Source organism: Salvelinus fontinalis, chromosome 37 (assembly GCF_029448725.1).
Source record: "Salvelinus fontinalis isolate EN_2023a chromosome 37, ASM2944872v1, whole genome shotgun sequence".
In the NCBI taxonomy this organism is placed as follows: domain Eukaryota; kingdom Metazoa; phylum Chordata; class Actinopteri; order Salmoniformes; family Salmonidae; genus Salvelinus; species Salvelinus fontinalis.
In genome coordinates this window covers 28,374,656-28,390,895 of record NC_074701.1, presented here as the reverse complement: position 1 = coordinate 28,390,895, position 16,240 = coordinate 28,374,656, and the positions used below count along the sequence as shown (strand labels likewise).

The window sequence follows — 16,240 nt, the reverse complement described above, 5'->3', positions numbered from 1 at the left end:
CTGGGTTTTTCTGTCGTATAGAAGACTAAATTCTAAATTCTAGAGGTTTATGGGTGTTTAGCGAGTCTAAAACTGTCCCCATGAGCAAGAAATAGCTCACGTGAATGTACTTATTTGACGCACAAGGAATAGAAGACAGTGGCATAAAAAGCAGTGTACTGTATACAATTTGAACCCATTTCCTAAAGTATAAAAATAAATAATAAAAATAAATAATTAATATGAATAATTAATTAAAATAAAATAAAAATGGTTTTGTCACATACACCGGATAGGTACAGTGAAATGTGTTGTTTTATAGGGTCAGCCATAGTAGTACAGCGCCCCTGGAGAAAATGAAGGTTAAGTTCCTTGCTCAAGGGCAAATCGATAGATTTTTCTCCTTGGGTGTTTGAACCTGGGACCTTTCATTTACTGGCCCAACGCTTTAACCGCTAGGATACCTGCCACCTTCAATATATGACCCTCTAATGACCTTGTGGCGTTGAGTGACGTTCACTGACCTGGTTCTGAGCCTGTCAGACACTGAGCTCGTCCAGGTTTTGATGAGTCCGCCCATCACACTGTTTCCCAGTTGCCTGGTGAACTGGGTCATGAGCTCCTTTACCACCACCTGCGACAGGTCAGAGGTCAAAGGTTGAGTGCTTGAATGCTGAGTTGTCAAACATGCAAACCTCTGTTATACTAGTACAGTTACATGTATTTAAGAATGGGGACAATGGTGGATGATCAGGATTTATATTGGATAAATGTATAGATATCCTGCTTGTCAACATTCATTGTGAAAAACAAGGCTGGGGAAGCTAAACTGAACTGAAGCGGTCTATAGCTAGCACCAAGACATATTTTAACCGCTCATACAGTAGCATAACCAGTCTTTCAATGTAGAGCTGGATGTTAATTTCCCTCTCATGATAGGTGAAACACTCGCAATGTCATAAATGGGCAAATCCACTTTTGGAACTGTAAAAGAGAGATCCTATACAATCTGGCACACCCTTCATGTTTCAATTTGAGTAAAATGTCAGTTTGGGTCAGCTGTGGTCTTCTTCATGCTTTCAGGTCAGTAGTAAACTGATTAAATGTGGTCGGGGACTGTCATCTTCCTTAGGGGTGCAGTGGGGATACTGGTGGTGGAGGGTTGAGTTGAGTTCAGCTGGCAGAGCCTCCTCTCTCCTTGTGACTGCAGTCCAGACAGACAGACACCTTAGTTGCCATAAAAATGTAATTATGTTTGACTTGGCACTGTGTTTGACTTCAAGTTCCCACTCCGATCCTTCCCACTGCAATTTTTCACACTTCACTTTCCTATACATCTTACCTTTGATGTATATGAAGCAAAATAAAATAGTGACTATACTGTACAACAATATAGAAATGTTAAGAACATATGATTGCACGACAGTTGGTCTGACACAAAACCACCTTCATGTTCAGTCACACCCTTGTAAATACATTCTGTCAACCAAATTAACCACCTGTCTACAGAAATAGCATTCTCCATAATTAAATCAAACTGGGACAATGATATCACTATCCACTTCATTATGAATATTTCCCGGGGTCTGCAAATAATTTTAGTTTATGATGAGCTATTCTGATTTCTGAGTCTCCCTCAACAGCACTGTATCTGAATGGTGACCTTGTTCCTATGATCTCAGAGTTCAGAGAGTCGTGTGTGTGTGTGTGTGTGTGTGTGTGTGTGTGTGTGTGTGTGTGTGTGTGTGTGTGTGTGTGTGTGTGTGTGTGTGTGTGTGTGTGTGTGTGTGTGTGTGTGTGTGTGTGTGTGTAGTACGCTCATCACTTGCTTTGTAGTTCCACTACACTCGCAAACAAGGAGAAATCCCCCTCATCCCCAATAAGCCAAAAATAATAATATCCAATTGTGTGAAAACACATACTAATGAAATTCTCTCAAAGCACAATTCCTTTATCAAGTTGCAGGGGCTCCACTCTAGAAAATGTCAGTATATAGTTTTTGCCAAAACTAAGATTCATCTGACTGTTTTGAGAAATAAAAGCAGACTCTGTGAGCTCTATCAACTTGTCTGTCTAGGAGCCATGGTTAGTATACAGTAAATGTGAAAATCACATTACCAGTTTAAAACATTTCACATCAAAAGTGTGATGAACAGCAAAACAACATAATATAGCACTTAAAAGTTTTAGAGAAGGTGTGAGTAAAATATTGAAGAGGACATTGCCCTCTTTGGTTCTTTTACCTGTAACATGACGACGTTGTCCCCTTCAAATGTGACAAAGACATCAGAGTCACACTTCAGAGCAGGGATTCGGTTCTCCATCATAAAACCCTAACAAAGGTCAGAACCCAGAGAAACACGTCATCCACCGATATAAAGACACACCTAATTTATATACAGTAGTAATGGGTTTCACATTCACATGTCCAATTCATGTACGTAAATTAAATTAAATTAGTGGTCAACAACCCTGGTCCTAAAATGCACAGACTATGTAGGCTTCCATTCCAATGCAGCACTAGAACACCCAATTCCACAAATCATGGTACAGGGACCAGCAAGATTGTCAACTAATATGTCGACCAATTAAATAATAGATCAACACTAGTTGGTTATTTTACATGAAGAAAAAGTGTGTGACTTGCTTCAGCTCTTTGAAAGTATTTTCTGGTAGTGGAAGAAGTTTAAAATGTTTTACTCAAGTGAAGCGGTGAAATATTGTCAAAGTTAAATATATGAAAATATCTGGTCTGATTACTTTGATAGACTACTATATCAACCGTATTAATTTGGAGTGTGGGGCAGTTGGATCACATATTTCATCACAAATAAGATTACTGCACTTTTATGCACATTCTTACTAGAAAACCACAGTATATGACAACTGTAATAATTACTCATAAGGAATTAGAAAAGTTTTGGGCTATTATTGGGGAGAGAAATATGATGGTGCCTCTAGTTGAAGAAGTTTTGACTTTTTTTTTGCTATAGTAACCTCCCGTCAACCATACATTTATTTCATAACCAAATTATAAAGCTGTTAAAAGAAAGTTATGACTGGATGGATTGCTCAATAAATAGGATATATAAATAAATGGATAGATACATAAAGTAAGGACACAGAATTAAATGTGTTGTTGTATGTGTCGAATTGCTATGCTTTATCTTGGCCAGGACGCGGTTGCAAATGAGAACTTGTTCTCAACTAGCCTACCTGGTTAAATAAAAAAACACCTAATGGGTGGAGGAATGATGGGATAAATGCAAAGATAAAGGAAGTCATGGAATTTGGATGAATGGACATTTTCAGTATAATGAGAGTTGTGAATGTGTTGTGCAAGTCAGTATGTCTTGCTTTACACCACACAAAGAATGTTTCAAATCAAAACAAAGGCGTCACCAATCCTACTTCCGTGTCCTAGTCAAGGAATTTTAGAAAATTCCTTGGTTCTAGAAGACATATTTGTTCCTACTTCAGACTTGAATAACAGAGAAGTAGACTAAAATGTCTTACCCTCCAACTTTTTGTCTAACTTGTTGGGAAAGTGGTAAAAATGTCAGTTGTTTCTAAAATGTTAGAGGAAATGTTGTTGATGAGGTTACTTAAAGAGCTGTAACGTTTGATCGGTACCAGATCATTCAGTTCTGATTTCAGATTTGAACAGCAGGGAAGTAGAGGAAGATTCCACACGCTCTAACTTTTTGTCTAAGTTGTTGGGAAAGTGTTCAAAGTAGCTGATTTGTGTCAAAAGTGACATTGTTTATAGTGAATAGAATAGAATGTTGGGAGTGGTAATGTCACAATGGGACCTTAAAAATGCTGAGGAAATCCAATGAAAGTGGATGGATGACAAAAAAAAAGGACAAAGTGTAAAAGATATGAAAAAGTTGTATGCAAGCACACTATTCCAGACCAGTCTACACGTTTTAAAGTTAAAACAGCGTTTCTAGTTTAAACGGTGTAGGAGGAGTCGCGTTGTAAAGAATAATAATAAACTATAAGTCAGAAATCATTCTTACAATATCTAAAGAATATTATGACTTGAGAAATGGAGACTCAAAGATGTTAATTGTTTCATAAATCATTTTTAAAAACTATTTCAAAACAGCTTCACTTTTGAAAGCAGTGAAATAAACAGGTAAAAGTCAGACAGTGTCACTACAAAGTGCGGTCTGTGTAGGATCAGACACTCAAGAGATGCGAGCACTCCCACATGACAAGGTGCAGCGTTGTGGTTTCCCAAGTTGCCCTTAGATCACCTCAACGAGAAACACTCAAACCTATTCATCACAGCATTAGGGACTTATTACAATGAAACTTTCCCCTACCACAGCAGTATTACATCAACTGAAAGAGTAGACAGAAATGACCTCCAAGAACCCTCTGTACTCTACATGGACATGGTCACAGTGGCATCCAAAAACAAGATCCAGAACTAGACAATGGACCTGGGTCTTTAAATGAAAGAAACATGGTTAGCAGATGACTGGGGAGTAGTGGTATTTTAAATAGGATTGGAATAATGTACACATGTATGCACGCAGGCATGCACACCCACAAGCAAACGCGCACACACACCATGCCCCCGGTGCACTCGCGGCACTCTTGAAGGCAGGCGAGGTTCTCCCAGGTACTGTAGGCTTTGAGTCCAGCAACCAGAGCCTGGAGAGAACTATTGTTCTGTAGAACCTCTCCTTTGCACAGAGCATGGTCCATCATACATGCTGCAAACCTGAAACACACACACACACACACACACACACACACACACACAATGGACACATAACATAAGAAATTAGAACACATTCCTAGTATGATGTTCTATAATTATAATACCATATAATTGTGAGGGGCATACCTTCAAAAGAAAAAGGAGAGAATCTGTACAGACAAAACACTAACAGACACAACACTGACACTACAATGCATCATCATAGTGACAAGACTGTCATTTACTGGCATTAGATACAACTGCTCTTTTCACCACTATGGCAGTTAACATCAAACCAATCAGCATGTGGGGGAAATAACACTGTTTAAGAGTAGTGTTTCCCTTTATATATCCCAGCGTAGGGCCATGAGAGTAGGGGCAGTTTCAAGTGATGTTTGACTACAGTTCTCTCTGATATTGACGTGTGTAGAGCAAAAAAAAACTGAAGAAGCCCATAAGTCGAAACGCATAGGTTTTACTTTTTGCAATAAAGAAGCATTTTTATTTATTAATTCCATTGTCAAGCAAGGTAGCGGCAGCGATCCCTTTACACTATAGAGGAAGTGCTAACATTACCTGGTGGTGAAGGTGAGAGCCAGAGCTGCAGCCAGGTGAGGCATCAGTCTGAGGTACTGGGTCTGGTGTTCAATGATCTTCACCTCCTGCTGGTCCTTAGGCCCAAACTGACGCCGACTGGAGGGAGATAGAGAGGAGGGAAAGAGAGAGAGGAGGGAAAGAGAGAGGAGGGAGAGAGAGAGAGAGGAGGGAAAGAGAGTGAGGAGGGAAAGAGAGAGGAGGGAGAGAGAGAGAGAGGAGGGAGAGAGAGAGGAGGGAAAGAGAGAGAGGAGGGAAAGAGAGAGAGGAGGGAAAGAGAGGGAGGAAAATGTGTGAGAGAAGGGGAGAGAGTAGAGCGTGAAAGAGACTTACATTTTGTGTGTGTGTATGTGTATGCTTGTGTGTGTGTGTGTGTGTGTGTGTGTGTGTGTGTGTGTGTGTGTGTGTGTGTGTGTGTGTGTGTGTGTGTGTGTGTGTGTGTGTGTGTGTGTGTGTGTGTGTGTGTGCACGCGCATTTGTTGTACTGTGAATATGTACAGTGCCTTCAGAAAGTATTTGTAACACATTGACATATTCCACATTTAGTTGTGTTACAGCCTGAATTAAAAATTGATTGAATAGTTTCTTTCTCTCACCCATCTACATACAATACATACAGTTGAAGTCGGAAGTTCATATACACGTAGGTTGGAGTCATTAAAACTCGCTTTTCAACAACTCCACAAATTTCTTTTTAACAAACTATAGTTTTGGCAAGTCGGTTAGGACATCTACTTTGTGCATGACACAAGTAATTTTTCCAACAATTGTTTACAGACAGATTGTTTCACTTATAATTCACTGTATCACAATTCCAGTGGGTCAGAAGTTTACATACACTAAGTTGATTGTGCCTTTAAACAGCTTGGAAAATTCCAGAAAATTATGTCATGGCTTTAGAAGCTTCTGATAGGCTAATTGACATAATTTGAGTCAATTGGAGGTGTACCTGAGGATGTATTTCAAGGCTGGTTCATCCTTGTGAGCAATTTCCAAATGCCTGAGGGTACCACGTTCATCTGTACAAACAATAGTACGCAAGTATAAACACAATGGGACCACGCAGCCGTCATACCGCTCAGGAAGGAGACGCATTCTGTCTCCTAGAGATGAACGTACTTTAGTGCGAAAAGTGCAAATCAATCCCAGAACAACAGCAAAGGACCTTGTGAAGATGCTGGAGGAAACAGGTACAACAGTATCTATATCCACAGTAAAACGAGTCCTAAATCGACATAACCTGAAAGGCCACTGCTCCAAAAACAATTGGTGGCTGCCTAAATACTTTTTTGCCCCACTGTACATACATACATACAGTGGGGCAAAAAAGTATTTAGTCAGCCACCAATTGTGCAAGTTCTCCCACTTAAAAAGATGAGAGAGGCCTGTAATTTTCATCATAGGTACACTTCAACTATGACAGTAAAAATGAGAAAAAAAATCCAGAAAATCACATTGTAGGATTTTTTATGAATTTATTTGCAAATCATGGTGGAAAATAAGTATTTGGTCACCTACAAACAAGCAAGATTTCTGGCTCTCACAGACCTGTAACTTCTTCTTTAAGAGGCTCCTCTGTCCTCCACTCGTTACCTGTATTACTGGCACCTGTTTGAACTTGTTATCAGTATAAAAGACACCTGTCCACAACCTTAAACAGTCACACTCCAAACTCCACTATGGCCAAGACCAAAGAGCTGTCAAAGGACACCAGAAACAAAATTGTAGACCTGCACCAGGCTGGGAAGACTGAATCTGCAATAGGTAAGCAGCTTGGTTTGAAGAAATCAACTGTGGGAGCAATTATTAGGAAATGGAAGACATACAAGACCACTGATAATCTCCCTCGATCTGGGGCTCCACGCAAGATCTCACCCCGTGGGGTCAAAATTATCACAAGAACGGTGAGCAAAAATCCCAGAACCACACGGGGGGACCTAGTGAATGACCTGCAGAGAGCTGGGACCAAAGTAACAAAGATTACCATCAGTAACACACTACGCCGCCAGGGACTCAAATCCTGCAGTGGCAGACGTGTCCCCCTGCTTAAGCCAGTACATGTCCAGGCCCATCTGAAGTTTGCTAGAGAGCATTTGGATGATCCAGAAGAAGATCGGGAGAATGTCATATGGTCAGATGAAACCAAAATATAACTTTTTGGTAAAAACTCAACTCGTCGTGTTTGGAGGACAAAGAATGCTGAGTTGCATCCAAAGAACACCATACCTATTGTGAAGCATGGGGGTGGAAACATCATGCTTTGGGGCTGTTTTTCTGCAAAGGGACCAGGACGACTGATCCGTGTAAAGGAAAGAATGAATGGGGCCATGTATCGTGAGATTTTGAGTGAAAACCTCCTTCCATCAGCAAGGGCATTGAAGATGAAACGTGGCTGGGTCTTTCAGCATGACAATGATCCCAAACACACCGCCCGGGCAACGAAGGAGTGGCTTCATAAGAAGCATTTCAAGGTCCTGGAGTGGCCTAGCCAGTCTCCAGATCTCAACCCCATAGAAAATCTTTGGAGGGAGTTGAAAGTCCGTGTTGCCCAGCAACAGCCCCAAAACATCACTGCTCTAGAGGAGATCTGCATGGAGGGATGGGCCAAAATAACAGCAACAGTGTGTTAACCTTGTGAAGACTTACAGAAAACGTTTGACCTCTGTTATATACCCTTTGTTGGCAATGACAAAGTATAGAGATAAACTTTTGTTATTGACCAAATACTTATTTTCCACCATAATTTGCAAATAAATTCATTAAAAATCCTACAATGTGATTTTCTGTTTTTTTTTCTCATTTTGTCTGTCATAGTTGAAGTGTACCTATGATGAAAATTACAGGCCTCATCTTTTTAAGTGGGAGAACTTGCACAATTGGTGGCTGACTAAATACTTTTTTGCCCCACTGTACATACATACATACATAACAATACCCCATAACGACAAAGTGAAAACAAGTTTTTAGAAATGTTTGCAAATGTATTGAAAATGCAGAAATATCAAATGTACGTATTAAGTAAGTAAGTAAGTATTCACTCTCCTGAAACACCTTCGGCAGCGATTACAACTGTAAGTCTCTAAGATCTTTCCACACCTGGATTGTGCAACATTTGCCCATTATTCTTTTCAAAATTCTTCAAGCATGGTCAAATTGGTTGATGATCATTGCTCGACAACCATTTTCAGGTCTTGTCATAGATTTTCAAGTAGATGTAAGTCAAAACTGTAACATAGTCACTCAGGAACATTCACGGTCTTCTTGGTAAGCAACTCCAGTGTAGATTTGGCTTTATGTTTTAGGTTATTGACCTGATGAAAGGTTTATGAAACAGGCTTGCCTCTATGATTTTCTATTTCTTTTTTATCCTGAAAAACTCCCAAGTCCTTAACAATTACAAGCATACCCATAACATGATGCAGCCACCACTATGCTTGAACATATGGAGAGTGGGGAAAGGGGGATACCTAGTCAGTTGTACAACTGAATGCCTTCAACTTAAATGTGTCTTCTGCATTTAACCCAACCCCTCTGAATCAGAGAGGTGCGGGGGGGCTGCCTTAAATTGACATCCACGTCTTCAGCGGGGATTTGATCCAGCAACCTTTCGGTTACTGGCCCAACGTTCTAACCACTAGGCTACCTGCTGCCCAGTGGTACTGTTGCATTGGATTTGCCCCAAACATAACAATTTGTATTCAGGACAAAAAGTGCCTTTAGTGCCTTGTTGCAAACAGGATGCATGTTTTGAAATATTTTTATTCTGTACAGGCTTCCTTCTTATCAGTCTGTGAGTTAGGTTAGTATTGTGGAGTAATTACAATGTTATTGATCCATCCTCTGTTTTCTCCTACCACAGCTATTAAAAACCTCTACGGGATTGGTGTCCCTAAACCCAGACGGCTGTTGCTCAATATGCGATAATGTGACTAGAAAACGTTGTATACAACAGCCAATTTTCCACGACATAAACATGTCTTATATGGGCAGAAAGCTTAAATTAGTGTTAATCTAACTGCAGTGTACAATTTACAGTAGCTGTTACAGAAAACAAATACCATGCTATTGTTTGAGGATAGTGCACAACAACAAAACACTTTTATCATGACAACTGGTTTGATACATTCACCTCTGAAGGTAAATAATGTACTTACATTCAGTAATCTTGCTCTGATTTGTCATCCTGAGGGTCCCAGAGATAAAATGTAACATAGTTTTGTTTGATCAAATACATTTTTATATTCAAATGTAGGAACTGGGGTCTACAGTTTGACCCCACTGCTGTCTCTGGCTCCACACCCACCCAGCCATCTTGATGTGTGAAAGTTAGTGTATTTTCCAGAGGGAAGCTAATGATTCATCATGTATAACATTCCTGGGAGTGTGTAAACTTAAATGTTTATTTGCCATAGCAGTTTTGTATATTCTCTATAGTTATATACATTTACCAATTCGGCACATTAGGGCAAACTCCTGGCAGACTTGATGTAATTATTCACTGGATCAGTCTATAACTTTGCACACAAACTGCTGCCATCTTGTGAACAAAATCTAAATTACACCTAGAGTCCTCTCTCAATGTATGGCCTTTCTCTTGCATTTCAAAGATGGAACAAAAAAAATAGAAAACGCATTTGTTTTAAAAATTGTATTATCTTTTTACCAGATCTGATGTGTTATATTCTCCTACATTAATTTCACATTTCCACAAACTTCAAAGCGTTTCCTGAGCTACAGGCAGTTAGATTTGGGTATGTAATTTTAGGCATAAATTTAAAATAACTGTCAGATCCTTAAGATGTTTTAAATCCTGAAACTTTTTTAAAGTCATCATTGGCCTCCCTGAGCAATTTCCTTCCTCTCCCGCAACTGAGTTAGGCAGGACGCCTGTATCTTTGTAGTGATTGGGTGTATTTATACATCATCCGAAGGGTAAACAATAACTTCACCATGCTCAAAGGGATATTCCATTTCTGCTTTTTTTTACCCTTCTACCAATAGGTGCCCTTCTTTGCAAGGCATTGGAAAACCTCCCTGGTCTTTGTGGGTGAATCTGTGTTTTAAATTCATTGCATGACTGAGGGACATTCCATATCTTGACTCAAGAAATGTCAGCTTTTCATTTTTAATTAATTGGAAACATTTTAATAAAACATTATTTCACTTTGATATTATGGAATATTGTGTGTAGGCCATGGACCTAACATCTAAATGTAAACTATTTTAAATTCAGGCTGTAACACAACAAAACGTGGAAAAAGTCAATCGGTGTGAATACTTTCTGAAGGCACTGTATGTGCTGATGTGGTGGAACATTAGTTTTGCGGAGTGTATGTTGAGTGTTGAGATGTGGTCACCGTCACACACATGCCTTGTTGTGCACCTGTTGCTCTGGAAGCATTACAAAGTTTATCTCTGAGTATATCTGCACAGGTGTCTCAGTGGGGAGAGTGGGGGAGGATGGGGGGCAGACGAAGGCAATGGATGGTGGTATAGACTGGTTTAGGGGGTACAAGTGAGTTTCAAAGAGATTGCAGGGAAAATGTAGATGCTGCAGTCTCAAAGGGATGGATGGCACTGTTATCATTCCTACTCTGATTTCTAGACTGAGGAGCAAAATATACTAACTTTGATGACATCAGTTCACTAACCGAGATACTGTAAAGTTAATGTAATGTGACACTCCGATATACTTCAGCTGTATGGTTTAAGTTGTACACTCTAACTGTGTGATTGACAGTCCCATGTTACTAAATAATGTGTTAACCAGAAAGATCACACGGATGTTTCTACTATGTCAAGGTTTGTCCCCTGCCAGACCACAGAAGAGCGCACACCTGGGTGTTTACACAGAGGGGAAGTCCTCACAGATTATGATCCCACAACCTTTCCTCAATGTATAGTAGACTCAACTCTGAAAACAAAGCTAACAGTGGTTACACAATGTACTGTTCAAACACAGCTAACACTAATTGTATGGGGTTAGCTGTGTTCTCTTTAATGCTAGTCACTGACAACACGACCATCATTACTCTCACTACCAAGACCACTAGCCCCACTTCAAGTTCCTAAAGGTTTTACTATGCGTGTTGGTGGTGCATTGGAGGGTTTGGTGGGGGAGGGGGACAGGACGTGTCACAAAACAGGAAACGTGTCCTCCATGTGCAGTAGTCTGCATCGGTATTGTGATTACCTCCCTCCCTCTTTCTATCTCTCTCTCTCTGTGTGGGGGTGATTTTTGGGGATGCCAACCACAGAGAAAACCCTCCCCTTTCCGCCAACCCACGCTCTCGCCCCCACATTGGAAACTTTAGCAGAACACACGCAACCCACACGTGAGGATGCACAAAAAACAGATATGGAAAAACAAGAGACTCCCTCAATAGGGCTGTCAAAATAATGTGTGTTCTCGGAGGTAAACAAAATAATGCTCAATATCTATTGTTGTTTTCTTCCCATATTGAGCCGTTTGTTCTTTTGTTGATATTCAGAAGCATTTTAAACATAATAGGAATTGAATGGAGTTATGTCAGCTTTGAATGGAAAAAATAACCATCTACATAATTTATTACATTGATTATGGGATGAGTTGGTGTGGAGCTAGTCTCGTGTTGCCATACCTCCAAAATCACGTCGTTGTCACGCCTCACTTGGTGGTTTGGAGAATTTCATATTGCAAAAACTGTTTGAATGGTCCGCTTGCACCCAACGACAAGGTTTTAATTGGATGTTACATTTCAAGGACCCTCCCCCACACTCCCGTAGAAGGGCTGCTGTGTGTTATGTGTGTCACTGTTTTCCGTCCGGGTAGGACACATTTAGTAGAAAAGTTGGTTTCAAGTGCTCGTTTTCAAGTCATCAAGTGTGGCCGACAGTCTGCGATTTATATTTATTGAAATTGAAAGTGAATTATGCTGGTAAAGTCAAACGTCACAACACGTTCTACATCGCTCTGGTGACAAACATTTTTTGGCTCGTCTCCATTCATCCAAATGGCTGCGCTTTGCTACAACCAATAAATACCGGAAGGCACCCAAAAACACGGAGGAAGTGGGAGAACCTATTCAAGTAAGTAAATACATTTTTTAAATGTAAAAAAGCTATGTATTATTAACTAGCTAGCTGGCTATAGTAGGCCACTTTGTAGGCTAACTCAGCTGAGCTGCTAGTAAGGTATCTAATTGACTTTACAAATTGTTTAGCTAATTTATTTAAATGTCATCAGCTAGCTTACTTCCTTTCAGCTAGCTATCTTGATGTAATCATTGTAAATTAAAAACACGATAACAGTCATGGAAGAGGGTGAAATTGCAGCTCCAGCTGTCAGTAAAGGTAGAGCGTAGGTATTGATCAGTTCAGTGAAGTATGGAATGGGAGAGTTCTGATAGCGGCCTGTACGTGTCACGGGAGTGTTCAGTTTGTGGCAGTTGCGGGTTGCCCATCCAGTAATCTGCTGTCTCGAAAGTGTCTGTTTCTGTGTTGTATGCTCAAATTAACATTTCCTTTTTGTCTAGTTGTAAAATCTCCCATGTGTTTTATTTGATTGGTGGGTGGGGATAGGACGTGTGTCACAAAACAGGAAACGTGTCCTCCATGTGCAGTAGTCTGCATCGGTATTGTGATTACCTCCCTCCCTCTATCTCTCTCTGTGTGGGGGTGATTTGGGGTGATTTTTGGGGATGCCAACCACAGAGAAAACCCTCCTCTTTCCGCCAACCCAAGCTCTCGCCCCCACATTGGAAACTTCAGCAGAACACACGCAACTCACACGTGAGGATGCACAAAAAACAGATATGGAAAAACAAGAGACTCCCTCAATAGGGCTGTCAAAAGAATGTGTGTTCTCGGAGGTAAACTAAATAATGCTCAATATCTATTGTTGTTTTCTTAACATGTTGAGCCGTTTGTTCTTTTGTTGATATTCAGAAGCATTTTAAACATAATAGGAATTGAATGGACTTGAGTCAGCTCTGAATGGAAAAAATAACCATCTACGTCGTTCTCACGCCTCACTTGAAGGTCTGGAGAATTTCATATTGCAAAAACTGTTTGAATGGTCCGCTTGCACCCAACGACAAGGTTTTGATTGGATGTTACATTTCAAGAACCCTCCCCCACACTCCCGTAGAAGGGCTGCTGTGTGTTATGTGCGTCACTGTTTTCCGTCCGGGTAGGACACATTTTGTATAAAAGTAGGTTTCAAGTGTTCGTTTTCATGTCATCAAGTGTGGCCGACAGTCTGCAATATATATATTTACTGAAAGTGAATTACGCTAAAGTCAAACGTTACAACACGTTCTACACCGCTCTGGTGACAAACACTCAAAAGTGTCTGTTTCTGTGTTGTATGCTCAAATTAACATTTCCTTTTTGTCTAGTTGTAAGATCTCCAATGTGTTTAATTGAATTGTTACTCTTTTTCAGAATATCAACTATGTAAATCCATTTTGCAGCTTATATGGCATGCATCGCCAATGCAGCCATAGGCCTACAATATGATGGCATTACTGGCCTTATGGGAATCTGTAATCTGAAGCAGAGAATAGCTAAATTCACACATTTACATGTTGAGCTATATGTTCTCAATTTAAAATGATACCAGTAGACAATGTATATGAGGAAAACCCATTTACCCGATTTTGTAGATTCCTTTTAAAGTGCTGATATACATTTTTGGGGGGGAAATTAGGCTACAGGAAATTAACATTACAGGTAACATATGAGACTAATTTTATTTCACTTATGTTGCTCCTACACCACTAATCTGGTGAGCACCTTTGGAGCTCCGCCCAAGCGTGGGGGTGATTTTTGGGGATGCCAATTACAGAGAAAAACCTCCCCTTCCCCCCCACCCACGCTCTCGCCCCCACATTGGAAACGTTAGCAGACAACACGCAACCCACACATGAGGATGCACAAAAAACAACAACAGATACGGAAAAACAAGAGACTCCCTCAATAGGGCTGTCAAAAGAATGTATGTTTTCTGAGGTAAACAAAATAATGCTCAATATCTATTGTTGTTTTCTTTTCATATTGAGCTGTTTGTTATTTTGTTGACATTCAGAAGCATTTTACACATAATAGGATTTGAATGGTGTTGGGTCAGCTCTGAATGGAAAAAATAACCATCTACAGTGCATTCAGAAAGTATTCAGACTCCTTGACTTTTTCCACATTTTGTTACGTTACAGCCTTATTCTAAAATGGATTAAATTGTTCCCCCCCCATCATCAATCTACACACAATAACCCATAATGACAAAGCAAAAACAGTTTGAGAAACTTTTGCAAATGGATAAAAAAAAAAAGGAAAGAATCACATTTACATAAGTATTCAGACCCGTTACTCAGTAATTTGTTGAAGCACCTTTGGCACCGATTACAGCCTCGAGTCTTCTTGGGTTTGACCCTACACGCTTGGCACACCTGTATTTGGGGAGTTTCTCCCATTCTTCTCTGTAGATCCTATCAAGCTCTGTCAGGCTGGATATTTCAGGTCTCTCCAGAGTTGTTCAATCGGGTTCAAGTCCGGGCTCTGGTTGGGCCACTCAAGGACAGAGACTTGTCCCGAAGCCACTGCTGGGTTGTCTTGGATGTGTGCTTAGGGTCGTTGTCCTGTTCGAAGGTGATCCTTCGCCCCAGTCTGAGGTCCTGAGTGCCCTGGAGCAGGTTTTCATCAAGGATCTCTCTGTAATTTGCTCCGTTCATCTTCCCCTCGATCCTGACTAGTCTCCCAGTCCCTGTCGCTAAAAAGCATCCCCACAGCACCATGCTTCACTGTAGGGATGGTCCCAGTTGTCCACAGAGGAACTCTGCCAGAGTGACCATCGGGTTCTTGGGTCACCTCCCCGATCAAGGCCCTTCTCCCCTGATTGCTCAGTTTGGCTGGGCGGCCAGCTCTAGGAAGAGTCTTGGTGGTTCCAAACTTCTTCCATTTAAGAATGATGGAAGCCACTGTGTTCTTGGAACTTCAGTGCTGCAGAAATGTTTTGGTACCCTTTGCCAGATCTCTGCCTCGACACAATCCTGTCTCGGAGCTCTATGGACAATTCCTTCGACCTCATGGCTTGGTTTTTGCTCTGACATGCATTGTCAACTTTGGGACCTTATATAGACAGGTCTGTGCCTTTTCAAATCATGTCCAATCAATTTAATTTAGGATGCACCTGAGCTCAATTTAGATTCTCATAGCAAAGGATTATGTAAATAAGGTATCTGTTTTACATTTTTTATAAATTTGCTAATATTTCTAAAACCCTGTTTTTGCTTTGTCATTATGGGGTATTGTGTGTAGATTGATAGGGGAAAACAATTGTATACATTTTAGAATAAGGCTATAACCTAACAAAATGTGGAAAAAGTGAAGGGGTCTGAATACTTTCTGAATGCATTGTAGATAACAGTCATGGAAGAGGGTGAAATTGCAGCTCCAGCTGTCAGTAAAGGTAGAGCGTAGGTATTGATCAGTTCAGTGAAGTATGGAATGGGAGAGTTCTGATAGCGGCCTGTGCGTGTCACGGGAGTGTTCAGTTTGTGGCAGTTGCGGGTTGCCCATCCAGTAATCTGCTGTCTCGAAAGTGTCTGTTTCTGTGTTGTATGCTCAAATTAACATTTCCTTTTTGTCTAGTTGTAAGATCTCCAATGTGTTTGATTTAATTGTTACTCTTTTTCAGAATATCAACTATGTGAGTCCATTTTCCAGCTTATCATATGGCATGCATCGCCAATGCAGCCATAGGCCTACAGTATGATGGCATCACTGGCCTTATGGGAATCTGTAATCTGAAGCAGAGAATAGCTAAATTCACACATTTACATGTTGAGCTAGCTATATGTTCTCAATTTAAAATGATACCAGTATGACAATGTATACGAGGAAAACCATTTACCAGATTTTTTGGTTTGATGTGTTGCGAGGCGTCACTGATTTACACTGGATTCCGATCCCTCG

At 40.5% G+C, this 16,240-nt stretch overlaps 1 protein-coding gene across 3 annotated transcripts in view; it reads right to left on the bottom strand.

Moving 5' to 3' along the window:
• Positions 1–16,240, bottom strand: part of acoxl (acyl-CoA oxidase-like) — a 48,484-nt gene that overhangs the window by 25,236 nt on the left and 7,008 nt on the right. For all 3 annotated transcript variants that reach the window (XM_055902671.1, XM_055902673.1, XM_055902674.1), the window contains 4 exons: positions 5,270–5,386; positions 4,561–4,714; positions 2,223–2,312; positions 504–613 (listed from right to left, as the gene is read on the bottom strand). In XM_055902671.1, the coding sequence (XP_055758646.1) occupies positions 504–613; positions 2,223–2,312; positions 4,561–4,714; positions 5,270–5,386 (471 nt within the window). The remainder of the gene's footprint in view (positions 1–503; positions 614–2,222; positions 2,313–4,560; positions 4,715–5,269; positions 5,387–16,240) is intronic.